The sequence below is a fragment of the Oncorhynchus mykiss genome, chromosome 27 (assembly GCF_057628025.1).
Source record: "Oncorhynchus mykiss isolate SJ-2025 chromosome 27, ASM5762802v1, whole genome shotgun sequence".
Classification (NCBI taxonomy): Eukaryota; Metazoa; Chordata; class Actinopteri; order Salmoniformes; family Salmonidae; genus Oncorhynchus; species Oncorhynchus mykiss.
Genome location: NC_143048.1, coordinates 25688088 through 25710167, shown reverse-complemented (window position 1 = coordinate 25710167; position 22080 = coordinate 25688088). Strand labels below are relative to the sequence as shown.

The window sequence follows — 22080 nt, the reverse complement described above, 5'->3', positions numbered from 1 at the left end:
GACCGGCGTACATTTGGCCCAAACATAGACATCTATCAGATTTGATCTAGTCCGGACCGGACTTGATTTGGCACAAACATACACGTCTATCATTGGTTCAAATTTGGTCTGGATCGGACCAAATCTGAACCAATTAAATGCATCTACGTATGTTTCACAAGTTTGGACAGTACAGTACAGCACAACAGAGCTCAGTAGAATACAGCAGAATACATTACATTATACCAGTGGTTCCCAAACAGTGATGGGGCGTGAAGGGTCGGCAGGCAGGGTACGGGGGTCCTAATCCAATTAAATAAATAATAATAATAATAATTTTAAGGAACTCAGTCCGGCTTTCAATGTCTCTTGAAAGTTGTAATAGTAGAAAGCACAAGGTGCAATTTCAAAATTGGGTAGTGCATCATCAGTTTTTCTCTTGTCATTGCATACCTTAGAAAGTGATTTATAACTTGTCAGAAACGTTTCTAGGCTTTTAATCCCATAGAATTGGTTGTAATGTTTGAGTCACTCAACTATCACATGTATAGAATTGCAAGAAAATGAGCTTTAAAACATCAAAATGTTCTCTGCACCCCATGACAAAATGCATACAATTACAGGAAATAAGCTTTCAGCCTGCAAAATGTTCTCTCTGCCAACAAGAGGGGTGGGAACAGTTTGTGTCATGAACAATTATTGTGCCCATAGAAATACATCTGGTGCGCAGGGGTGCATGGGATATTCCCCAATGCTGGAAGGAGAGCCTGAGTGAAAAAGTTTGGGAACCCCTGCATTACAATACAGTACACAGGGCAGTAAAGTAGAGTAAACTATACTGTACTGTACTCTATTGTACTCTACTGAATAAAACGCTACTGTCCTGTACCGTACCGTACTGTACTGTGATGTTAAAACTTGTGAAACATAGCCTAGAAGTCTATGATTCCTTCAGTTTTGGATGTGGTCTGCAACGACCAAAATTGGTACTTGTTTGGGGGCTGAGCTCCTTAGAATGATATTCAGCATGCTTTGCAATTGCTTGGTTTTACATTTGCATTTTGGTCAATCAGTAGATGCTCTTATCCAGAGTGACTTACAATCAGTGCATTCAACTAAGGTAGATAAACAACAACATATAGGCTGACAGTCGTAGCAATAAAATAAGTATTTGGTAACCATTATTGAGAATGTTATTCCAGTTGAAGTGGTCTGTTGGTTTATTCTTTAAATTTGGACGTCATTGCTGCCAGATTTAAACCTTTTGAAAAATCCCCGACTGGGTTATATTTAGCCAAAGCATAGATGTTTATAATGGGTTCAGATTTGTAATTGGATCTGACAGGTGGAGAACAAATAAATATTCTGTTACAATTTTCAGTTGGCTCCTCTTTCCAATATTAAATGGCTTGTGAAAATATATTGTGATATAACACTTACTTTATTGAGAATATGTGTCATTTAAATTTCGCCATAGAATAAATGAAAAAAAAAAACGTATTGTCAAAGTCATTTTGTATTTTCAACATCTGGAAAATATGTATTTTCGATGTCTTTTCATCTTTCATTCAGCACCTAAAATGCACCGTTGATGTCAACGTCTAGAAAATAATTCAGAAATATATGTTTTACTTCATTTTGCTTTCTGGGATATGCCCAAAGAAACCGTTGATAATAAAGGGTTAATGGCCTCTCCATATCTCTTGATCTTGTTATTTATCGTCATATTTAATTCAATATGCCCCAGTAAAGCCTGCCATCGACAGGATAACCAGATATCCAGCCAGCCTCAACCCACAATATTCGAGTGTGCATGGCTGGGGTGGATGTGTAGTGCTTAAAAGTAGTGAGAACATGGGCTATATGGGAATGGGAATGGGCTATAGCCAACCCATCAAGACAAGGCAATTTTTCATCCCATGACAGTTGAGGCATGATTGCAAGAGGTGGATGCCGTCCCGGTTTTAATCATCACTGTTATATAAGAGCCAATAGGGTGTGAAGAAGGGCGGAGCACACCATTCTACGTCTGGCAGCTGCGAAATAGAAAAGGTTTAGCCCACAGCCACAGTCACCTTGCTGCAAATAGGCAACCATCACTTTAGCCGAATGCAAAGAAAGCAGAATGGATATCCACATGTGCGATGAAGAACAAAATTGGATGCAACACCGGGGTTAAAAAACATGTAAAATACGGAGTGGAGTTAAAACCTTTTTGTAAAATAAATATTGAAAGTAATTCAGGTTTTTCTATCAAACCATTGGAAGAGGTTTTGGAACCATGTATCATGCCTTTAATTTCCCAATGACTGCGGAGCGCAGTCGGAATAAGGAGCGCCTGGAGGCCAGTCTGGCCGGACTCGGTGAGCTGGAGCTCAGCAAGCAGAGGCAGGAGTGCCTGGTCCTCGGTGCTCTGGCTCTGGGGGAGCCCATGCTCGAAAATTCCATAAGGAACGAGCTATCGGGTTTCAGCAGCTGGGGGCAAGAAAACTTGACATTGAGACGTCAGCTGGTAAGAAGTTAGAGAGATGGAGGTAGTTTGGACATTGTTGCTTTTTTTGTGGCAAATAGGTACGCAAATATACTTCGTGGAAACATCGTTGTAGTGCGCAGAATGGTTATTTGCCCAGGGTGGTCGGTCGCCACCGCGATTAACCCCCACCACCAATGCTTTGTTGACTACCGGTTTAAAAATTTTTTATTTTATATAGGCTATGTAGCGTATTACATAGCCTATATAAAATAATACTTTCTTTTTTTTGCCGTTAGTGGACAATGCATTGGTGGTGTGCGCCTATTGTTCAGCGACGACACTTATCTGCAAGTTACTTAACTTGATTAATGGTATCCCCATCTGAAAGGATCTAATCGTCCCCATCCTTCGGGCGCAGATTTATGCCTTGGAGCAACGAAATGGGGGGTGGAGCGGTCCACCGTTTAATTACCCATTGTTCCCTGCATGGCCCTACATGTATGTGGTATTTTACTTAGCAAGTGTTTATACCAATTAATTCGTTGACTTTTCTTTTTCAAATTCGTCTATAACGGGAGATGATGGACTATATGAACAGTTACATTTCTATTAAATCAATGTTGACAGGCCTATGTCTTTATGTGATATTAATAGCATAGCATCATATATAATGTACATAAAAGTTATGAGGCACGTTTCTTTCGCATGTGGAGATTTTCGACGTCCTTATGGGAACTAGCCTATGATTATGCTGCCAGAAATGGGCGTTATCCGTGTCCCACCACTCAAATGAGTAGGCTATCACCACGCGTATAGAGAATCCGGCCATCCAACCGATGTCATCCCAAATAATAATAAAAATATCTCTAGCTATCCATGACGGCAACTACTACACACGCATAGCATTAGCCTATTATAGAGCTAATGGGCTTCTGTAAAAACTAAAACCTCTTCAAATAATACATATTTTCTTTGGTATGAATGGGATGTCACAATTTTCTCCTTATGCCCAACTTTCTCCTTCTATCCTCTAAAATACACGCAGGTTTAGTAGCCTTCAGACTACACTACACCCTCGACTCGCACACGTCCCACTGTCTTCAATAGAAAGCTCATATAAAAGAGGGTGAAAGCAATTAAATCAGCCACCTTCCTCTCCTCCAGCCTCCCCCGCGTTCCTCTCCTCGGCCGCGGCCCAAACAATGGGCGCATATGGAGCAGAATACTAATGAACCCAAGGGCCTCGGTGCGCAGACAGGGGAATCATGCCGCAACTTTAAAAACACAACTGGAACAGATCACCAATGAGATGTCAACGTAGAGCAAACTGTCTTTGCTTCGAATGGGATGGTAAAGACTATTTCTTAGACTGTGCGTGGAGTAACTGAGTACCCCTAAATGCTGCATATTTTCTCACAATGTGCAGTGCGCATTTCATCAAGTCATTCTGGTCGGTCCATTAGAGGGATCTGTCATTTGGATCGATGGATATTAACTACATTGTCTATCCAAGCATGCAAGTAATTACACAGAAAATTCCTTGGGGAGTATTGGTTGGAGAATGATCTGACATCAAGGTCTAATTGAACCACCTCTATTCAGCTCATCTACCCAACCCAAAATTTTTTTTTTTTTTTTTTTTTTATTTTTACCTTTATTTAACTAGGCAAGTCAGTTAAGAACAAATTCTTATTTACAATGACGGCCTAGGAACAGTGGGTTAACTGCCTGTTCAGGGGCAGAACGACAGATTTGTACCTTGTCAGCTCGGGGGTTTGAACTTGCAACCTTCCGGTTACTAGTCCAACGCTCTAACCACTAGGCTACCCTGCCGCATCACTTCTCCATGTTCACCACTGGACCCAATCTCATATTGCATGTAGAGAGTCAATGTTGTGTGGAGGCTTTAAGACAGGTTCACACAGAAGCAACTGACCCATGCTGCCCTCTCCTGGGAGGGGGGGACAAGTCCCTTGGCAGGGGCTCTGGCCCCAGGGCCACCTGTCCTGTTTATAATGACCCAGTGTGAAGTTGCTGACAGCCATGCCATGCCAGACAGCAGCTGGTAAAGCACAAGACACTCTGAGACACCCTGCTGTGTGTGTTTGAAGATCTCAATCATTAGCTAGCCTTTGTGTGTGTTCATATTCACTGAATGGGCATGTGCATGTGTGTGTGTGTGTGTGTGTGTGTGTGTGTGTGTGTGTGTGTGTGTGTGTGTGTGTGTGTGTGCTTCTGTGTGTGTGCTTCTGTGTCTCTATTGATGTATGTGCTTGGCCTCAGTTTGTGGTGATTTTGGCATGTGTAAGATGTCCTGTGCCCATGTGTCTTCCATAGAGGGCAACATCATTAGTGAGACTACCCCTCTCAGCGGTGAGTGACTGATGTCTGGGTGGGTGAGAGCTGCCTGGGCCTGGGGCTTTGTTCTTGTAACATCCCCCTTCTTCATTAGCCTAGCTTCCACCTGAGCTGGAGGCTCTTAGCAGCTGTGTCACCTGAGCACTGACTGACTGATTGGGAAGTCAAGCTGGATAGAGTCCATTCAGAGCCAGTTGTCCCTGCTGAGGAGGCAGGCCACTGAGGCCAGAGTGTGCAGCCTGCATGCCCCATTCACGCCTGTTATGTAAACATGGTGTGTGTGCATGCATGCATGTGTGTGTGCGCGTATGTGTGTCTGTGTGTGAACGGTGGCTTAGTCAAGCGGTGGAGTAGTGGGGGCCAGGGTGGTATTGTATAGCAGTAGTTTCCGGCCTCCCACAGTCCTCTCCCTTTGGTGCCAGTCACAACATTGCTTTAATTATAGTGGGGCTGTGTTCCTGATTCCATGGCTCCCCGGCTCTCTGCCACAAAGCTGCCTGGCTGCTCCCCTTCCCACCCCCCTCTCTAACGGAGAGAGCACAGGAGGCAGTCAAATAGTAATGATGACAGGCAGTGTGCGGTATGAGATCTGGGAGCCAGGAGGCGTCAATTAATAATGCGGCAGAATCAAAGGTATCACATGAAAGGGAGCCCGCTTGAGATCCCTCCAGAGCTACACACTCTGGAAGTCAGCAGTAAGTTGACTGTATGTTTGTTTGTGTGTCCTCAAAGCTTTGTTTGTGTTCTGTGTCATTACGTTTTAATAAGCCAGCCTTTCACAGTGTCTGCTAGTTCTATCCGTGTGAGGATAGCTTGCCAGAGGACCTAGGCCTAATGATCCATTTTGTGAAAGTGTGTCACGGATAAATTGATTTCCAATACACTGTTTTCCTCTCTCTTTTCCTCTCTCTCTTTCCTTCCTTCCTCGTATTATTTATTTTGTTTGGACTCAGGTAGGTATACAAACCTAGAGATCTCTTCCACTCTCCTATTAGGAACCACCATAATACAATGGTTTTGTATTTGATATTAGTTTAGTGGCAGAAAACATCTCTCCAATAGGTTTTATTGCATAATGAATGCTTAGGCGGACAGCCTGGCTTCGGTCTTTTGCCTGTTCATAAACACAGCGCCGCTATCAAACTGATCTATTCTAATCTGTCTGAGACAAAGCACCCAGAATCCCAGCAATTATTCCAGCGCTGCTGAGTGACCAAAAAAACAGCCATCCTGATGGCCAGATATGCTGCTGCTTGTTGTTTTTTTACTCAGTGTCGATATGAATAGGAAAGTTGAGATCTACAGTATGTGGAGTGTTTTTATACTCTCTAGCTCATTATGTTAGCTTTCATTGGTATGATGCTGGTTTGGCTCATGTGAAGGTTGGCTCCTCGTAATGCCAAAATGACAGGCTGTATTTTTCATTCATCTGTCACTGCACGCTCCACATACTGTATGGAAGAATTTCCCCTCCCCGCCACACTGCTGAAACCTTGGTAACTTTCAATGAATAATTTGCATCCCAGCAGTGTACAGCTACATCCTTTTTTAAGTAAGCCCCCCCCCCCCACACACACACACACACTCAGAAACACTCAGACACACTACACACACACACAATCAGACACACTACACACTCAGACACACACACTCAGACACACACACACACACTCTACAGTGAAGCGTCTCCTGTCAGTTGTCTAACAGCCTCTCCATCCCCAAGACTCTGTAATGTAGAGTGTCACATCATTTTGCTGACATCTGTTAATTACATAATTTAATGTAGCAAAAGTCAGAACAGGCTAATTGAAGTGTGTGTGCGTGTGCGTGCTGGGGAGGCCATGCATAGTGTGTGTTGACTGTGAGTACTCAGATGACCTGAAATTGCCTGGCTGATTAAACAACCCCCTGGTGTTTGAGATGTGTGTGTCCTGCTGCATGTGCATCCACAACAATAACATCTCGACACAGTTCCCACTACAGTGAATTATTCATGTTCCAGCTGGCTGCATCCTCAGGTATCTTACATAACTGGGATTGGGCTATAGTAGCATGCATGCAGCCATGCACACTGATGTGTATAGGCCTATACTATGACCACTATCCAAAGGTGTGAATAAAACATTCTGTATACGGTTATTTGTTTAAGGTTAATAGTGTGTTTTGGTCATCCAGGTAAATGTATGAAAAATTACTACACTTGGTCATAATTCACATTGACTTATAAATATGTATGTCTAGTGTATGTGTTATCATGCCAGCGTGTTGGTCTGTTTCAGAGGGCGCTCCAGAGCTCCCCCTGGGGGCTAATGCTGGCACTGGAACAGCAGGTTTGTGAGCTGAGAGTGGACACAGATGATGTCATCTATGAGGGGACCCAAGGTGACACGATGGACAGTCGGCCCAGCTCAGGTACTCCTCATGCAACCTGGAGGCAAAAGAAATGCGCACCTGTTTAGGCAAGGTGCTGGCTAGCAGAGTAGAATACTTGAAAAAGGACAGGAGAGCCGCACACTCTAGGAGCTCAGATGCAATAATTTCATAACCTAATAACTAATGTTTCGACAGACAAGCTGTCTTCATCAGGGTACAATTAAGCAATAAGGCCAGACGAGGTGTGGTATATGGCCACTATACCACAGCTAAGGGCTGTTCTTAGGCACAGTCCTTAGCCGCTCATCTATATACAGTGGGGAGAACAAGTATTTGATACACTGACGAAAAGCAGAACTTAATATTTGGTACAGAAACCTTTGTTTGCAACATACGTTTCCTGTAGTTCTTGACCAGGTTTGCACACACTGCAGCAGGGATTTTGGCCCACTCCTCCATACAGACCTTCTCCAGATCCTTCAGGTTTCGGGGCTGTCGCTGGGCAATACGGACTTTCAGCTCCCTCCAAAGATTTTCTATTGGATTCAGGTCTGGAGACTGGCTAGGCCACTCCAGGACCTTGAGATGCTTCTTACGGAGCCACTCCTTAGTTGCCTTGGCTGTGTGTTTCGGGTCGTTGTCATGCTGGAAGACCCAGCCACGATCCATCTTCAATGCTCTTACTGAGGGAAGGAGGTTGTTGGCCAAGATCTCGTGATACATGGCCCCATCCATCCTCCCCTCAATACAGTGCAATCGTCCTGTCCCCTTTGCAGAAAAGCATCCCCAAAGAATGATGTTTCCACCTCCATGCTTCACGGTTGGGATGGTGTTCTTGGGGTTGTACTCATCCTTCTTCTTCCTCCAAACACGGCGAGTGGAGTTTAGACCAAAAAGCTCTATTTTGTCTCATCAGACCACATGATCTTCTCCCATTCCTCCTCTGGATCATCCAGATGGTCATTGGCAAACTTTAGACGGGCCTGGACATGCGCTGGCTTGAGCAGGGGGACCTTGCATGCACTGCAGGATTTTAATCCATGACGGCGTAGTGTGTTACTAATGGTTTTCTTTGAGACTGTGGTCCCAGCTCTCTTCAGGTCATTGACCAGGTCCTGCCGTGTAGTTCAGAGCTGATCCCTCACCTTCCTCATGATCATTGATGCCCCACGAGGTGAGATCTTGCATGGAGCCCCAGACCGAGGGTGATCTTGAACTTCTTCCATTTTCTAATAATTGCGCCAACAGTTGTTGCCTTCTCACCAAGCTGCTTGCCTATTGTTCTGTAGCCCATCCCAGCCTTGTGCAGGTCTACCATTTTATCCCTGATGTCCTTACAGAGCTCTCTGGTCTTGGCCATTGTGGAGAGGTTGGAGTCTGTTTGAGTGTGTGGACAGGTCTTTTATATAGTTAATGAGTTCAAACAGGTGTAGTTAATACAGGTAATGAGTGGAGAACAGGAGGGATTCTTAAAGAAAAACTAACAGGTCTGTGAGAGCCAGAATTCTTACTGGTTGGTAGGTGATCAAACACTTATGTCATGCAATAAAATGCAAATGAATTACTTTAAAATCATACAATGTGATTTTCTGGATTTTTGTTTTAGATTCAGTCTCTCACAGTTGAAGTGTACCTATGATAAAAATTACAGACCTCTACATGCTTTGTAAGTAGGAAAACCTGCAAAATTGGCAATGTATAAAATACTTGTTCTCCCCACTGTATTTATATGTACATATTCTCATTCACCCCTTTTTTTTTATTTGTGTGTATTAGGTGGTTGTTGGGGAATTGTTAGATTACTTGTTAGATATTACTGCACTGTCGGAATTAGAAGCACTAGCTTTTCGCTGCATTCGCATTAACATCTGCTAACCATGTGCATGTGACCAATACAATTTGATTTGATATGGTTGGTATATTGATTGATTTGGTATATTGGCCATATACTGTATCACAAACTCCTGAGGTGCCTTATTGCTATTATACACTGGTTACCAACGTAATTAGAGCAGTAAAAATAAATGATTTGTCATACCTGTGGTATATGGTCTGATATACCACGGCTGTCAGCCAATCAACATTCACTGCTCAAACCACCCAGTTTATAATGACAAAAAACAGTGGGTCATCAGTTTATATAGTTCCAAAGGATACACACAGGTGTGTGTAATTATGGCCAGGTGTGGCTTGATATCATTGGTTAATTTACATATATAAATACAACATTTAAAAACATGAATGGATAGCATACAATCATAGATACAGTTTGTTGAGGGCATTTAGCTGTCCCCAGTTTCCCTTGAAAACAGTTTTCCCCTTTAGCCAATTCTGTCGAATCAAATATGGCTGAGATGCAAAGAAAATTAAATGAAAGGGTGTACAAAAAGGGTCAGATTAATACTGTCGTTGGGAAAATCCAAAACAAATCGAGATATGATCTCTTTCAAGGACCGTCTCACAAAAGAATAATTCTTCCGTTCTTACTACTATTCAAAGTGCTCTGAACAAATTAAGGGAATCATTCACAAACATTGACACATTCTAAGATCCGTTGTCAGTATCGGTATTGTGTTTTTGGACCCTCCCTTGATAGTATTCTTGCGGGGCAGAAATCTCAGAGATCAGTTGGTAAACTCTGATTTACCACCCCAAAATACCCTTCCACAACATCTATTTGCACCTCTACCGGATGGAAACTACAACTGTAATGGCTGTGCTCAATGTAATGGCACTTACAAATGTAGATCCTTCAAACATCCCCAAACAGGAAAACAGATCCCAATCAAAGGTGTTATCACATGCTCCACTAAGGCAGTTATTTATCTTCTAACTTGTTATGTGGGTAAAACGAAGCGCATAGTAGCACCAGTAGGTGCAAGAACTCAACGTACTGTACCCAGTAGCAGCCCACTTTTTGGAAGCAAACCACTCCATTTCGTTCCTACGTTATATCCGCATGGAACTCGGCATCCTCCCTAGGTGAGGGGGTGACCTTGGCAATTTATTGTTAAAACGAGAGGCTGCCTGGATTTTTAAGACCTTTGCTCCCTTCGGTCTCAAAGTTGACTTTGATCTGAAGCCATTTTTGTGATTATTGTGATTTTGCTATTCATTGTAAATGTTTGTAGGCATATGTAGCCAAACTGTATCTATGATTGTACGCTATCCATTCATGTTTTTATGTGTTCTATTCATATCTGTAAATTAAAAAATGATATCAAGCCATACCCAGCCATGATTTCAGACACCTGTGTGTTCTTTGACACTAAATAAAGTAGTAACCCAGTGTTTATAAAAAATAAAAATAAAAACATATTTTTTAAATTATTATGTTTTTTTAAGGGTTGGATCAGCTTTAATATTGCATATAGATTGTTGCTTCCATCAATTTAATTATCTGAATAATTTCCAATCCCCCATATATGTTTTGGGTAAATATATATATCCATAAACATGCATACTATATATACATAAACATAAACATTCATACATATACATATATATACATATATACATGCATACATATATACATACACTTGTTTTAAATATACCCTTATTATTCCCTGCAAACCCTACCACCCCTCCCCCAATAGGAGTAAACGAATAAACAATAACACTTAGGCTTCTACCTTCAGTTTATACAACTTATACACATTTTACAGAAACAATCTATTTTACAATAGTTATATTTTGTTTGTTTTTAGTCCTTCCTCTATTTCTGTTGTCCATCCAGTTTGATTTCTATTTGTAACTGTGCTATTTCACAAAATGTCTGAACCTATATACATTTTACAGACCCCGTATGTTTTACATTGGTTATCTTGTTGTTATTAGTCCCACCCTTCAGCTCCATTCAACCCCTCCCATGTATCTCTTAACACCATCCATTTTGGATTTCTATTTGCCATATATTTTTAAACTGTGCTGTGATGCTTCACAAAAGTACTGAACCTTTCTATTCTCATAGCTTCTACAGATTGTAAATTAAAGATTAAACATTGCTAAAATAATAATTATATTATTGATAGATTGACTATAACTTTTCACATCACCCAGTATTGCTATCTGCAGCATTAGTTCTAGGTAAATGTTGCAATTCTTCAGCCATTCCTGGATCTGTGACCAAAAACGAGCTACATATGGACAGTACCAAAATAAATGATCTAATGACTCTGCCTCCTCGCAGCAAAATCTGCAGCGCTGGGAGGATTGTATCCCCCATATATATAACATTCTATTGGTTGCAAGAATTTTGTATAATAATTTAAATTGAGAAATTCGTATTTTTGAATCCGGCGTTGTTTTACGTGTCAATTCATAAACCATGTGCCATGGAATCAGCACATCGAAAACTATTTAGGAATTTATATGGCACAGCTATCAAACTTTTGGTCCTTAAATGAAATTGGTATATGTTTGTATTTATAACAATTTTCTTTAACCATTTATGGTCTTTAATACAGGGCCGACAGACAAGTTCCTTACTTTTTCCCCCTTCTACTTGCCTCTTCCATTTTTATGTTAATGCTGCAATTAGTTGTTTGTAATTTTGGGTAGAGCGTTTCCAAATGTCTGTGTTAACTGCATGTGTGACATAACTCCACCAGTCCTATTTATGATATAATTTACAAAAATTATACCTTTTTTAAACATTTTATCGGAAAAAAACGTTTTTTTTAAATCAATTAGTATATTTGAGTTTAACGTCTCTTGGGTAGGGGGCAGTATTTTCACCTCCGGATGAAAAGCGTGCCCAAGGTAAACTGCCTGTTACTCAGGCCCAGAAGCTAGGATATGCATATAATTGGTAGATTTGGATAGAAAACACTCCAACGTTTCCAAAACTGTTAAAATAATGTCTGTGAGTATAACAGAACTGATATGGCAGAAGAAAACCTGAGAAAACATATTTTCATGTGGCTGTTTTTCAACTCAATGCCTAAAGAGAATCCAATGGGTTAGGAATCAGATTGCAGTTCCTATGGCTTCCACTAGATGTCAACAGTCTTTAGACATGGTTTCAGGCTTTTAATTTAAAAACGACGAGTAAAAAGCCAATTTGGTCAGAGGACAGAGGATGTATGCTGACCTGATTTGTGCGGCGTTTGTTATTTTTCCTTTCTATTGAAAACGGGATTGTCCGTTTGAAATATTATTGATTGTAAAGACAATAAACAACCTGAGGATTAATTATAAACATCGTTTGACATGTTTCAACAAACTTTACTGGTACTTTTAGTATGTATTCGTCTGCCTGTTGTGACCGTCTTGGAGCCATTGGATTACTGAACAAAACACGCCAACAAAACTGAGTTTTTGGGACATAAAGAGGGACTTTATCGAACAAATCAAACATTTACTGTGTAACTGTGAGTCTTGTGAGTGAGACCATATGAAGATCATCAAAAGTAAGCTATACATTTTATTGCTATTTCTGACTTTAATGACTCCTCTACTTGGCTGTTAAATGTTTGTATGCTTTTTTACACGGGCGCTGTCCTCAGATAATTACATGGTATGCTTTCACCGTAAAGCCTTTTTGAAATCTGACACAGCGGCTGGATTAACAAGAAGTTAATATTTAAGCCGATGTATAACACTTGTATATTTTATGAATGCTTATGTATGTATATTTCTGTATTTTGAATTTGGCGCTCTGCAATTTCACCGGATGTTGGCCAGGTGGGACGCTAACGTCCCACATACCCTAGAGAGGTTTTAACCACAATATTCGTTGTATTATTTGTTCTGTCTTTTCAGGAGGATTAAAATGAAATTGCAACCAACTTTCTAAGGCTTGTTTTAAAAAAAACTATATTTTGGAGATTATTTCATTTTCAAATAACCGAAAATGAGCAGTTGTAATCTGAATAAAGGGGAAATGATCATTCTTGAACATGGGGTGAGACATTCTTAATTGTTTACTAGAGAACCATTTCAGATTTAAGTATAATTTTGGGATGACTGATGCCTTTAGTGAGAGGTCTAATGCTTTAATATTTAATCATGTCTGCCCTCTGAATTCATATTCGTTATATACAGTGCCTTGCGAAAGTATTCGGCCCCCTTGAACTTTGCGACCTTTTGCCACATTTCAGGCTTCAAACATAAAGATATAAAACTGTATTTTTTTGTGAAGAATCAACAACAAGTGGGACACAATCATGAAGTGGAACGACATTTATTGGATATTTCAAACTTTTTTAACAAATCAAAAACTGAAAAATTGGGCGTGCAAAATTATTCAGCCCCTTTACTTTCAGTGCAGCAAACTCTCTCCAGAAGTTCAGTGAGGATCTCTGAATGATCCAATGTTGACCTAAATGACTAATGATGATAAATACAATCCACCTGTGTGTAATCAAGTCTCTGTATAAATGCACCTGCACTGTGATAGTCTCAGAGGTCCGTCAAAAGCGCAGAGAGCATCATGAAGAACAAGGAACACACCAGGCAGGTCCGAGATACTGTTGTGAAGAAGTTTAAAGCCGGATTTGGATACAAAAAGATTTCCCAAGCTTTAAACATCCCAAGGAGCACTGTGCAAGCGATAATATTGAAATGGAAGGAGTATCAGACCACTGCAAATCTACCAAGACCTGACCGTCCCTCTAAACTTTCAGCTCATACAAGGAGAAGACTGATCAGAGATGCAGCCAAGAGGCCCATGATCACTCTGGATGAACTGCAGAGATCTACAGCTGAGGTGGGAGACTCTGTCCATAGGACAACAATCAGTCGTATATTGCACAAATCTGGCCTTTATGGAAGAGTGGCAAGAAAGCCATTTCTTAAAGATATCCATAAAAAGTGTAATTTAAAGTTTGCCACAAGCCACCTGGGAGATACATCAAACATGTGGAAGAAGGTGCTCTGGTCAGATGAAACCAAAATTGAACTTTTTGGCAACAATGCAAAACGTTATGTTTGGCGTAAAAGCAACACAGCTCATCACCCTGAACACACCATCCCCACTGTCAAACATGGTGGTGGCAGCATCATGGTTTGGGCCTGCTTGTCTTCAGCAGGGACAGGGAAGATGGTTAAAATTGATGGGAATATGGATGGAGCCAAATACAGGACCATTCTGGAAGAAAACCTGATGGAGTCTGCAAAAGACCTGAGACTGGGACAGAGATTTGTCTTCCAACAAGACAATGATCCAAAACATAAAGCAAAATCTACAATGGAATGGTTCAAAAATAAGCATATCCAGGTGTTAGAATGGCCAAGTCAAAGTCCAGACCTGAATCCAATCGAGAATCTGTGGAAAGAACTGAAAACTCCTGTTCACAAATGCTCTCCATCCAACCTCACTGAGCTCGAGCTGTTTTGCAAGGAGGAATGGGAAAACATTTCAGTCTCTCGATGTGCAAAACTGATAGAGACATACCCCAAGCGACTTACAGCTGTAATCGCAGCAAAAGGTGGCGCTACAAAGTATTAACTTAAAGGGGCTGAATAATTTTGCACGCCCAATTTTTCAGTTTTTGATTTGTTAAAAAAGTTTGAAATATCCAATAAATGTCGTTCCACTTCGTGATTGTGTCCCACTTGTTGTTGATTCTTCACAAAAAAATACAGTTTTATATCTTTATGTTTGAAGCCTGAAATGTGGCAAAAGGTCGCAAAGTTCAAGGGGGCCGAATACTTTCGCAAGGCACTGTAAATAGGCCCTTTTAATTTTTGTCTGGTTTGCCATTCCAAATAAAATGTAATATATTTTGTTCATATAATTTAAGAAGCAGGTCACTAGGTGTAGGCTAAACCATAAGCAAATATGTGATATGACTAAAGAGTTAATCAAATAGACAGGTATTTTCCTTTCCATGGTAGCAATATATAATCTATTTTTTCTAACTTTCTATAAAAATGTATTGGAGTGATATCCTTTCTTTCTTTCAGGATTTGTATACCGAGTATGTCCACATCTCCGTCAGACCTTTTTATTGGGAAACTACACGGTAATGTAAAAATAGCATTTTTTTTGTGATCCAATACGTAATATAGTAAGTACACTTACCATAATTTGGTTTAAAACCAGAGAGGTTAGCAAAATTATCTAGATCCTCTATGAGGCTGTGGAGGGATTCTAATTATGGTTTTAAAAGAACATGAATCATCAGCGTACAATGACACCTTTGTTTTTAAGCCACGGATTTCTAATCCCTTAATATTATTGTTGGATCTAATTTTAACAGCTAACATTTCGATATGCCGATAGTGGACAACCTTATTTTACTCCTCTTGACAGTTTAAAACTTTCTAAGATGTAGCCATTATTTACTATTTTACACCTTGGGTTACTATACATAACTTTAACCCATTTTATAAGAGATTCCCCAAAATTTAAATATTCTAGGCATTTATATATACACTCCAGTCATACTTTATCAAAAGCCTTTTCAAAATCAGCTATGAAAACACTGAAGTGTAAGAGGCCTCCAATTTTTTTAATGGACTGGATCTTTATATACAGTGGGGCAAAAAAGTATTTAGTCAGCCACCAATTGTGCAAGTTCTCCCACTTAACAAGATGAGAGAGGCCTGTAATTTTCATCATAGGTACACTTCAACTATGACAGACAAAATGAGAAAGAAAATCCGGAAAATCACATTGTAGGATTTTTTATGAATTTATTTGCAAATTATGGTGGAAAATAAGTATTTGGTCAATAACAAAAGTTTATCTCAATACTTTGTTATATACCCTTTGTTGGCAATGACAGAGGTCAAACGTTTTCTGTAAGTCATCACAAGGTTATCACACACTGTTGCTGGTATTTTGGCCCATTCCTCCATGCAGATCTCCTCTAGAGCAGTGATGTTTTGGGACTGTTGCTGGGCAACACGGACTTTCAACTCCCTCCAAAGATTTTCTATGGGGTTGAGATCTGGAGACTGGCTAGACCACTCCAGGACCTTGAAATGCTTCTTACGAAGCCACTCCTTCGTTGCCCGGGCGGTGTGTTTGGGATCATTGTCATGCTGAAAGACCCAGCCACGTTTCATCTTCAATGCCCTTGCTGATGGAAGGGCAATCACTCAAAATCTCACGATACATGGCCCCATTCATTCTTTCCTTTATCAGTCGTCCTGGTCCTTTTGCAGAAAAACAGCCCCAAAGCATGATGTTTCCACCCCCATGTTTCACAGTAGGTATGGTGTTCTTTGGATGCAACTCAGCATTCTTTGTCCTCCAAACACGACGAGTTGAGTTTTTACCAAAAAGTTATATTTTGGTTTCATCTGACCATATGACATTCTCCCAATCTTCTTCTTCAGACGGGCCTGGACATGTACTGGCTTAAGCAGGGGGACACTGCAGGATTTGAGTCCCTGGCGGCGTAGTGTGTTACTGATGGTAGGCTTTGTTACTTTGGTCCCAGCTCTCTGCAGGTCATTCATTAGGTCCCCCCGTGTGGTTCTGGGATTTTTGCTCACCGGTCTTGTGATCATTTTGACCCCACGGGGTGAGATCTTGCATGGAGCCCCAGATCGAGGGAGATTATCAGTGGTCTTGTATGTCTTCCATTTCCTAATAATTGCTCCCACAGTTGATTTCTTCAAACCAAGCTGCTTTCCTATTGCAGATTCAGTCTTCCCAGCCTGGTGCAGGTCTACAATTTTGTTTCTGGTGTCCTTTGACAGCTCTTTGGTCTTGGCCATAGTGGAGTTTGGAGTGTGACTGTTTGAGGTTCTGGACAGGTGTCTTTTATACTGATATAAATTTGATATATGATTTGATAACAAGTTCAAACAGGTGCCAATAATGCAGGTAACGAGGACAGAGGAGCCTCTTAAAGAAGAAGTTACAGGTCTGTGAGAGCCAGAAATCTTGCTTGTTTGTAGGTGACCAAATACTTATTTTCCACCATAATTTGCAAATAAATTCATTAAAAATCCTACAATGTGATTTTCTGGATTTTTCTTTCTCATTTTGTCTGTCATAGTTGAAGTGTACCTATGATGAAAATTACAGGCCTCTCTCATCTTTTTAAGTGGGAGAACTTGCACAATTGGTGGCTGACTAAATACATTTTTTCCCCACTATACCACTTGGATCCTGTTTCAGTAATAATAAAATCAGACCTTCTTGTTGTGTGTCCGAGAATCTACTGTTTATATAGGAGTGGTTAAAAAATGCTAATAATGGTCCTCTGAGTATATAAAAAAAAAAAATTGATATACTTCCACTGGTATGCCATCCAGCCCTGGAGTTTTCACAGCCTTAAAGGCTTTAATTGAATCAAGAAGTTCCTCCTCTGTAATTTAGCCTTCACATGAGTCTTTCTGTACAGATGTAAATTTTACATTATTAATAGAAAAAAAATCCATACAATTCGGTTCGTGGAGATGGAGGAGACTGAAACGAAAACATATTCTTAAAGTACTTTACTTCCTCTTTCAAAATACCATTCAGTGAATCATGCGTGACTCCATCATTTGTAACATGTATCAATAGAAAAATGTTGGTAGCATTTCTATGTTGAAGATTGAAAAATAATTTGGTGACCCGCAGTGTTTGTCATTATACCTTTCACGCCCTGATCTTTTTCACCTGTTCCTGTGATTGTCTCCACCCCCTCCAGGTGTCACTTATTTTTCCCAGTGTATTTATCCCTGTGTTTCCTGTCTCTCTGTGCCAGTTCGTCTTGTATGTTAGTCAAGTCAACCAGCGTGTTTTCCCGTACTCCTTTTGCTATTCTCTTTTTGATACTCTTCCCGGTGTTGCCCCTGCCTGACTCTGGACTACTTTCCTGCCTGCCTGATCATCCTGCCCGCCCTGACATTGATTCTGCCTGCCCTTTTGGACTCTGAACTGGTTTTCACCCTTTTTCCTGTCCACAACCATTCTCTTGCCTTGCCCTATTGGATTAACACATATTGTAAGACTCCAACCATCTGCCTCCTGTGTCTGCATCTGGGTCTTGTCTTGTGTCATGATAATACCCTGATGAAGACAGCTTGTCTGTCGAAACGTTGGTTATTAGGTTATTAAATTATTACATCCGAGCTCCTAGAGTGTGCAGCTCTCCTTTTATTTTTCAACTTCTTATGCTACCACCTGTCAATGTCTGACCTCAGAACTTTAACCCCTGAACCACTTCAGAGGGGCATGGGGTACTTATATTTTTCTTAATGTAGTAACACAATTTTTTTGTGTGTTTGACTCATGTTCTCTATATTTTCTGTATACTCTTTTTACATTAATTGTGGCCCTATATTTCTTTGAAGTACATGTATAATGACTTTAACATTTCATTAGTTTGAACAAATGTTGTTTGTATGCCCTACTTTCTGCTGTTATTGGTTCTGTGATTTGTGAAAGAGCTGAGACGTCAGAAATTAGTTTGTCAACATATGGTTTGAGAAAGCCTGAAAGAGCCGAGGTCTAATGAGTGACGTCATCTGTGTTTCCCAGGGTTCTATGAGTCGAGTGAGGGCCAGTCTCCAAAGGGGCATTCCTGTCCCTCTGAGTTCCCAGAGCCCCCCTCTGGCTGGGGCTACAGCAGCACTGAGAGGCCCAAGTCTCTGAGTGAGTTCAGCTCACTCTCACTATCAACAGCTCTCTTTCAACCCCAATAGGGTTCATGGTATCATAGCAACAATACCATGGGCTGTCTTTACTATATTACGTTGTTATTATAGTTGCATTAGGTACTGGTATCAGTAGTAAAACAAACACAACTTCTCTCTGTGCTCTCCATCTACAGAAGATGCCCTCCAACTGACAAGTGAGAGTCTGATGGAGCCAGCCCCTCGTGCCACTGTGCCCCACTCCATCTCTGCCCCCTATCCACCCCTGGAGGGCATCGCTGAGGAGGTGACGGCTGAGGAGCCCTGGCAGTGGGACCCACACTCTGCCCAGGGTTGGGAGGACCAGGCCACTGAGGAGGATTTCCAGCAGGCTCTGAGGGTAGAAGGCTACATCCTGGGTCTCATCCATCGCTACGCGTTCTCACCCCGGCCCTGCATGCCTCGTACCAGCCTGGGGCCTGACCCCTCCATCTCCTCCTCATCCAGCATTAACAGGCAGAGCAGCCTGCAAAGGAAACCCCCTCTTCACACCCCTGAGCACTGCATCCCTGACCCACAGGACCTCTACCCTGACCGTGAGTGCCAGGTCTGGGGGTGTGACCCTCTAGACAGGGAGGCGTGGGGGGGAGAGGCCCCATCCATGGAGGAGGACTGTTATCTGTCTTTACCCTACCCTCACTCCAGACCTCACTCCCTGGCCAGGGGGCATCCACCCTCCCTGGACCCCCCTTGTGGAGCAATGGACCCTTGTTTAAGTAGTGAGTCTGATTCCCCCCAGCACTACCCACTGTCCCACTCCCCAGCTTCACATAAACACCTTGTCAGAGCGCAGTACATTCCTGGGCAGGCATGCCACGCCCCTGTACTATCCTCACACTATCCTCCAGAATACTCCCCCTCACATTATCCTCCAGAGCCTTCCAAGCCCAGACAAATCTTTGTGTCCCCAGACCAAAGCAGCTCAAAGGCCAGGGCCACGGGGAAGAAGAGTCATGAGGAGGGACAGAGCTCCAAGAAGCCTGACGACAGGACCTGCCGCTCCCAGTCTGAGAACAGTTTGATGGGGCAGAGGGCTTTCCCTAAGCACAGGTACAGCACAGCCGAGCGCCCCCAGCACCAGAGGTGCCAGGGTCCACACACAGGCCCCCAGCACAACAACACCGCTGGGGGGCAACGCTGGTGCTCCACCCTGGAGCTCAGCCAGGAAGAAGGGGAGACCCAAGGTGAGCAGGCCCACAGATGCCCACCTCGTAGGGTCCTCTACACCCAGGCCTGCTCTCATGCAAACCCCAACCACCACTCTCAGGTCCATGCCCAGCCTCGCCTCTCAGAGTACCCGGAGAGAGCACCTCTGTGTCGGGGAGAGGAGGGCCGTGTGCAGGCTGCCCCTGGGGAGTCAGAGTTCAGCATGAGTGAGGTGTACTCCCCTGCTTCCAGCTCCCTCTCTAGTGACTCCGATGAGGGGGGGCTGGTGTGGCCCCAGCAGCTGCCCCCTCGTCTGGCCCCCTCCTCTTCCTCCTCTTCCTCCTCACCTCAGGCCTCCTCAAAGGACTCCACGCAGCCCAAGGCCTTTGTTAAAATCAAAGCCTCTCATGCCCTGAAGAAGAAGATTCTGCGATTCCGCGCCGGCTCTCTCAAAGTCATGACAACAGTCTGAAAATATGTCAGTCACTGATTGTTTCTACTGCCAATATCCTGCACAGTCTGATGGTTCAACCTACATCACCTACAGTTCACACCCTAACGTCTACCTCTGCTGGTCCGTGCAGCATTGTCATAAAATCAAAAGCTATTTTACCGTCAGGAAAAACTCAGATGTCTGTAACTGGCCTAAGATCAGTATCATGATATCATCTAGCTAAACCACATTTCACCATCAGACTGTGCATTAACTCTGCATTAACCATTCATTTGTTTATGAAAGTCATCCTCTGATGGTAACACTGCCATGTCACATATGGACACCTGAAAGTGAACCGCTACCTCTCCTCTCTCAGCTGCACCACCACCACCTGGACCTGAAGCCCATGTCTATAGCACTGGCCCTGTTCGTGACTATAGTGAGGGGTCAATACACTCATTTCTGTAAATACCTACCTGTGGCCTTGTTTGTATGAATGTAGTTTGTAAATAAAGATGTTGTGGTCTTTTAGGCCATGTGATTCATTTTACACTTTCTAGTATTCAACCTAGAATAGTGGACACCAGATTGCCTGCTGGATATTTCTCACACATAAATACAGTTATTTTCACATTAGATCTTATTCAGAGCTGATCTGATTGATCAAAGACCAATTAGTGACAAAAATATCAGGATTGAGCTGCCTGTTAGACAAAGCCTCTCTCTGGCAGCCTAAACTGCTTTCAGTGTGCTAGTTGTATAACAGAAAGTGTACATCACCCCCCTGTGGTGTATCAGTAAAACTGCTTTAAACTTTGCTCAGAACATCTGCTGCATATTTTCATGTACCAAGATTTTGTACATGATTGAGAGCATGGTATACTAACCCTAACCCAGGCCTTAAGCTTTTTATTTCTATTAGTTTTTATGTCCCAAATGCGAACCCCCTCATCTTTAGGCAAGCACAGGGCACAGAGCACAGAGCTTGTGAATGATAAACAACTTGGTCACACATTATTTGGATAGTCTGGATTTTCCATCTGTAGATGCTCTACAGATGGTCATACTGTCAACAAACTGCCTGCTAAACTTACGGTTAGAATTAGGTTTAGAATAAGGGTTAGGATAAGGTTAGGATAAGGTTAGGGTAAGGGTTACGTTAAAGGTTAGGATTAGGGTTAGTAGTTAGTTGAAATGTTACTGATAGTCTATAGAGCATCTACATATGGACTATCCAAATAAAGTGTTAACAACCATTTCAAAATGGCACCAGTGAACTGTATTTCTAGGGAATGCAGGGGTGATTTATTGAGGATGTTGATTACCACATATGGTAAATGTCCAATTTAGGTATAATACCAGGAGTCGCTTGTCGATTTAACCGCTCTGACACAGTTCCACCTCCGACACTCCAAAACAAACGCTATGGGGATGTCAGCTAAATCGGATCTGATTGAATAAAGCCTGTAATTGCACAAGTGTGATTGCTGGCAGAGACATATTGCAGAGAAGACAGGGCTTCCTGTTCTGTTGCACAACACTGTATGTTGCACAACACTGTATGTTGCACAACACTGTATTAAAGTTCCTGTATTAGAGTTTCTGAACGCCCTCATCTTTAGGCAAGCACAGAGCACAGAGATTGTGAATGATTAACAATTTCCAAGTGGCACTATAGTGAAGTCTAAGAAATGCAGGGGTGATTTATTGAGAAAGTTGCACTGCTGATTAC

At 42.0% G+C, this 22080-nt stretch overlaps 1 protein-coding gene and 1 long non-coding RNA gene across 3 annotated transcripts in view; one reads left to right on the top strand and one right to left on the bottom strand.

Moving 5' to 3' along the window:
- LOC149971285 (uncharacterized) overlaps positions 1 to 22080 on the bottom strand; it is a 1017865-nt gene that overhangs the window by 933489 nt on the left and 62296 nt on the right. The gene's annotated exons all lie outside the window — the stretch shown is intronic.
- Positions 1776 to 20879, top strand: LOC110507847 (dapper homolog 3). The gene is made up of 4 exons (XM_021588209.3): positions 1776 to 2491; positions 7090 to 7222; positions 18612 to 18725; positions 18904 to 20879. Exons 1-4 carry the CDS (start codon positions 2261 to 2263, stop codon positions 20382 to 20384), a joined length of 1959 nt encoding a protein of 652 aa, XP_021443884.3. The 5' UTR covers positions 1776 to 2260; the 3' UTR covers positions 20385 to 20879.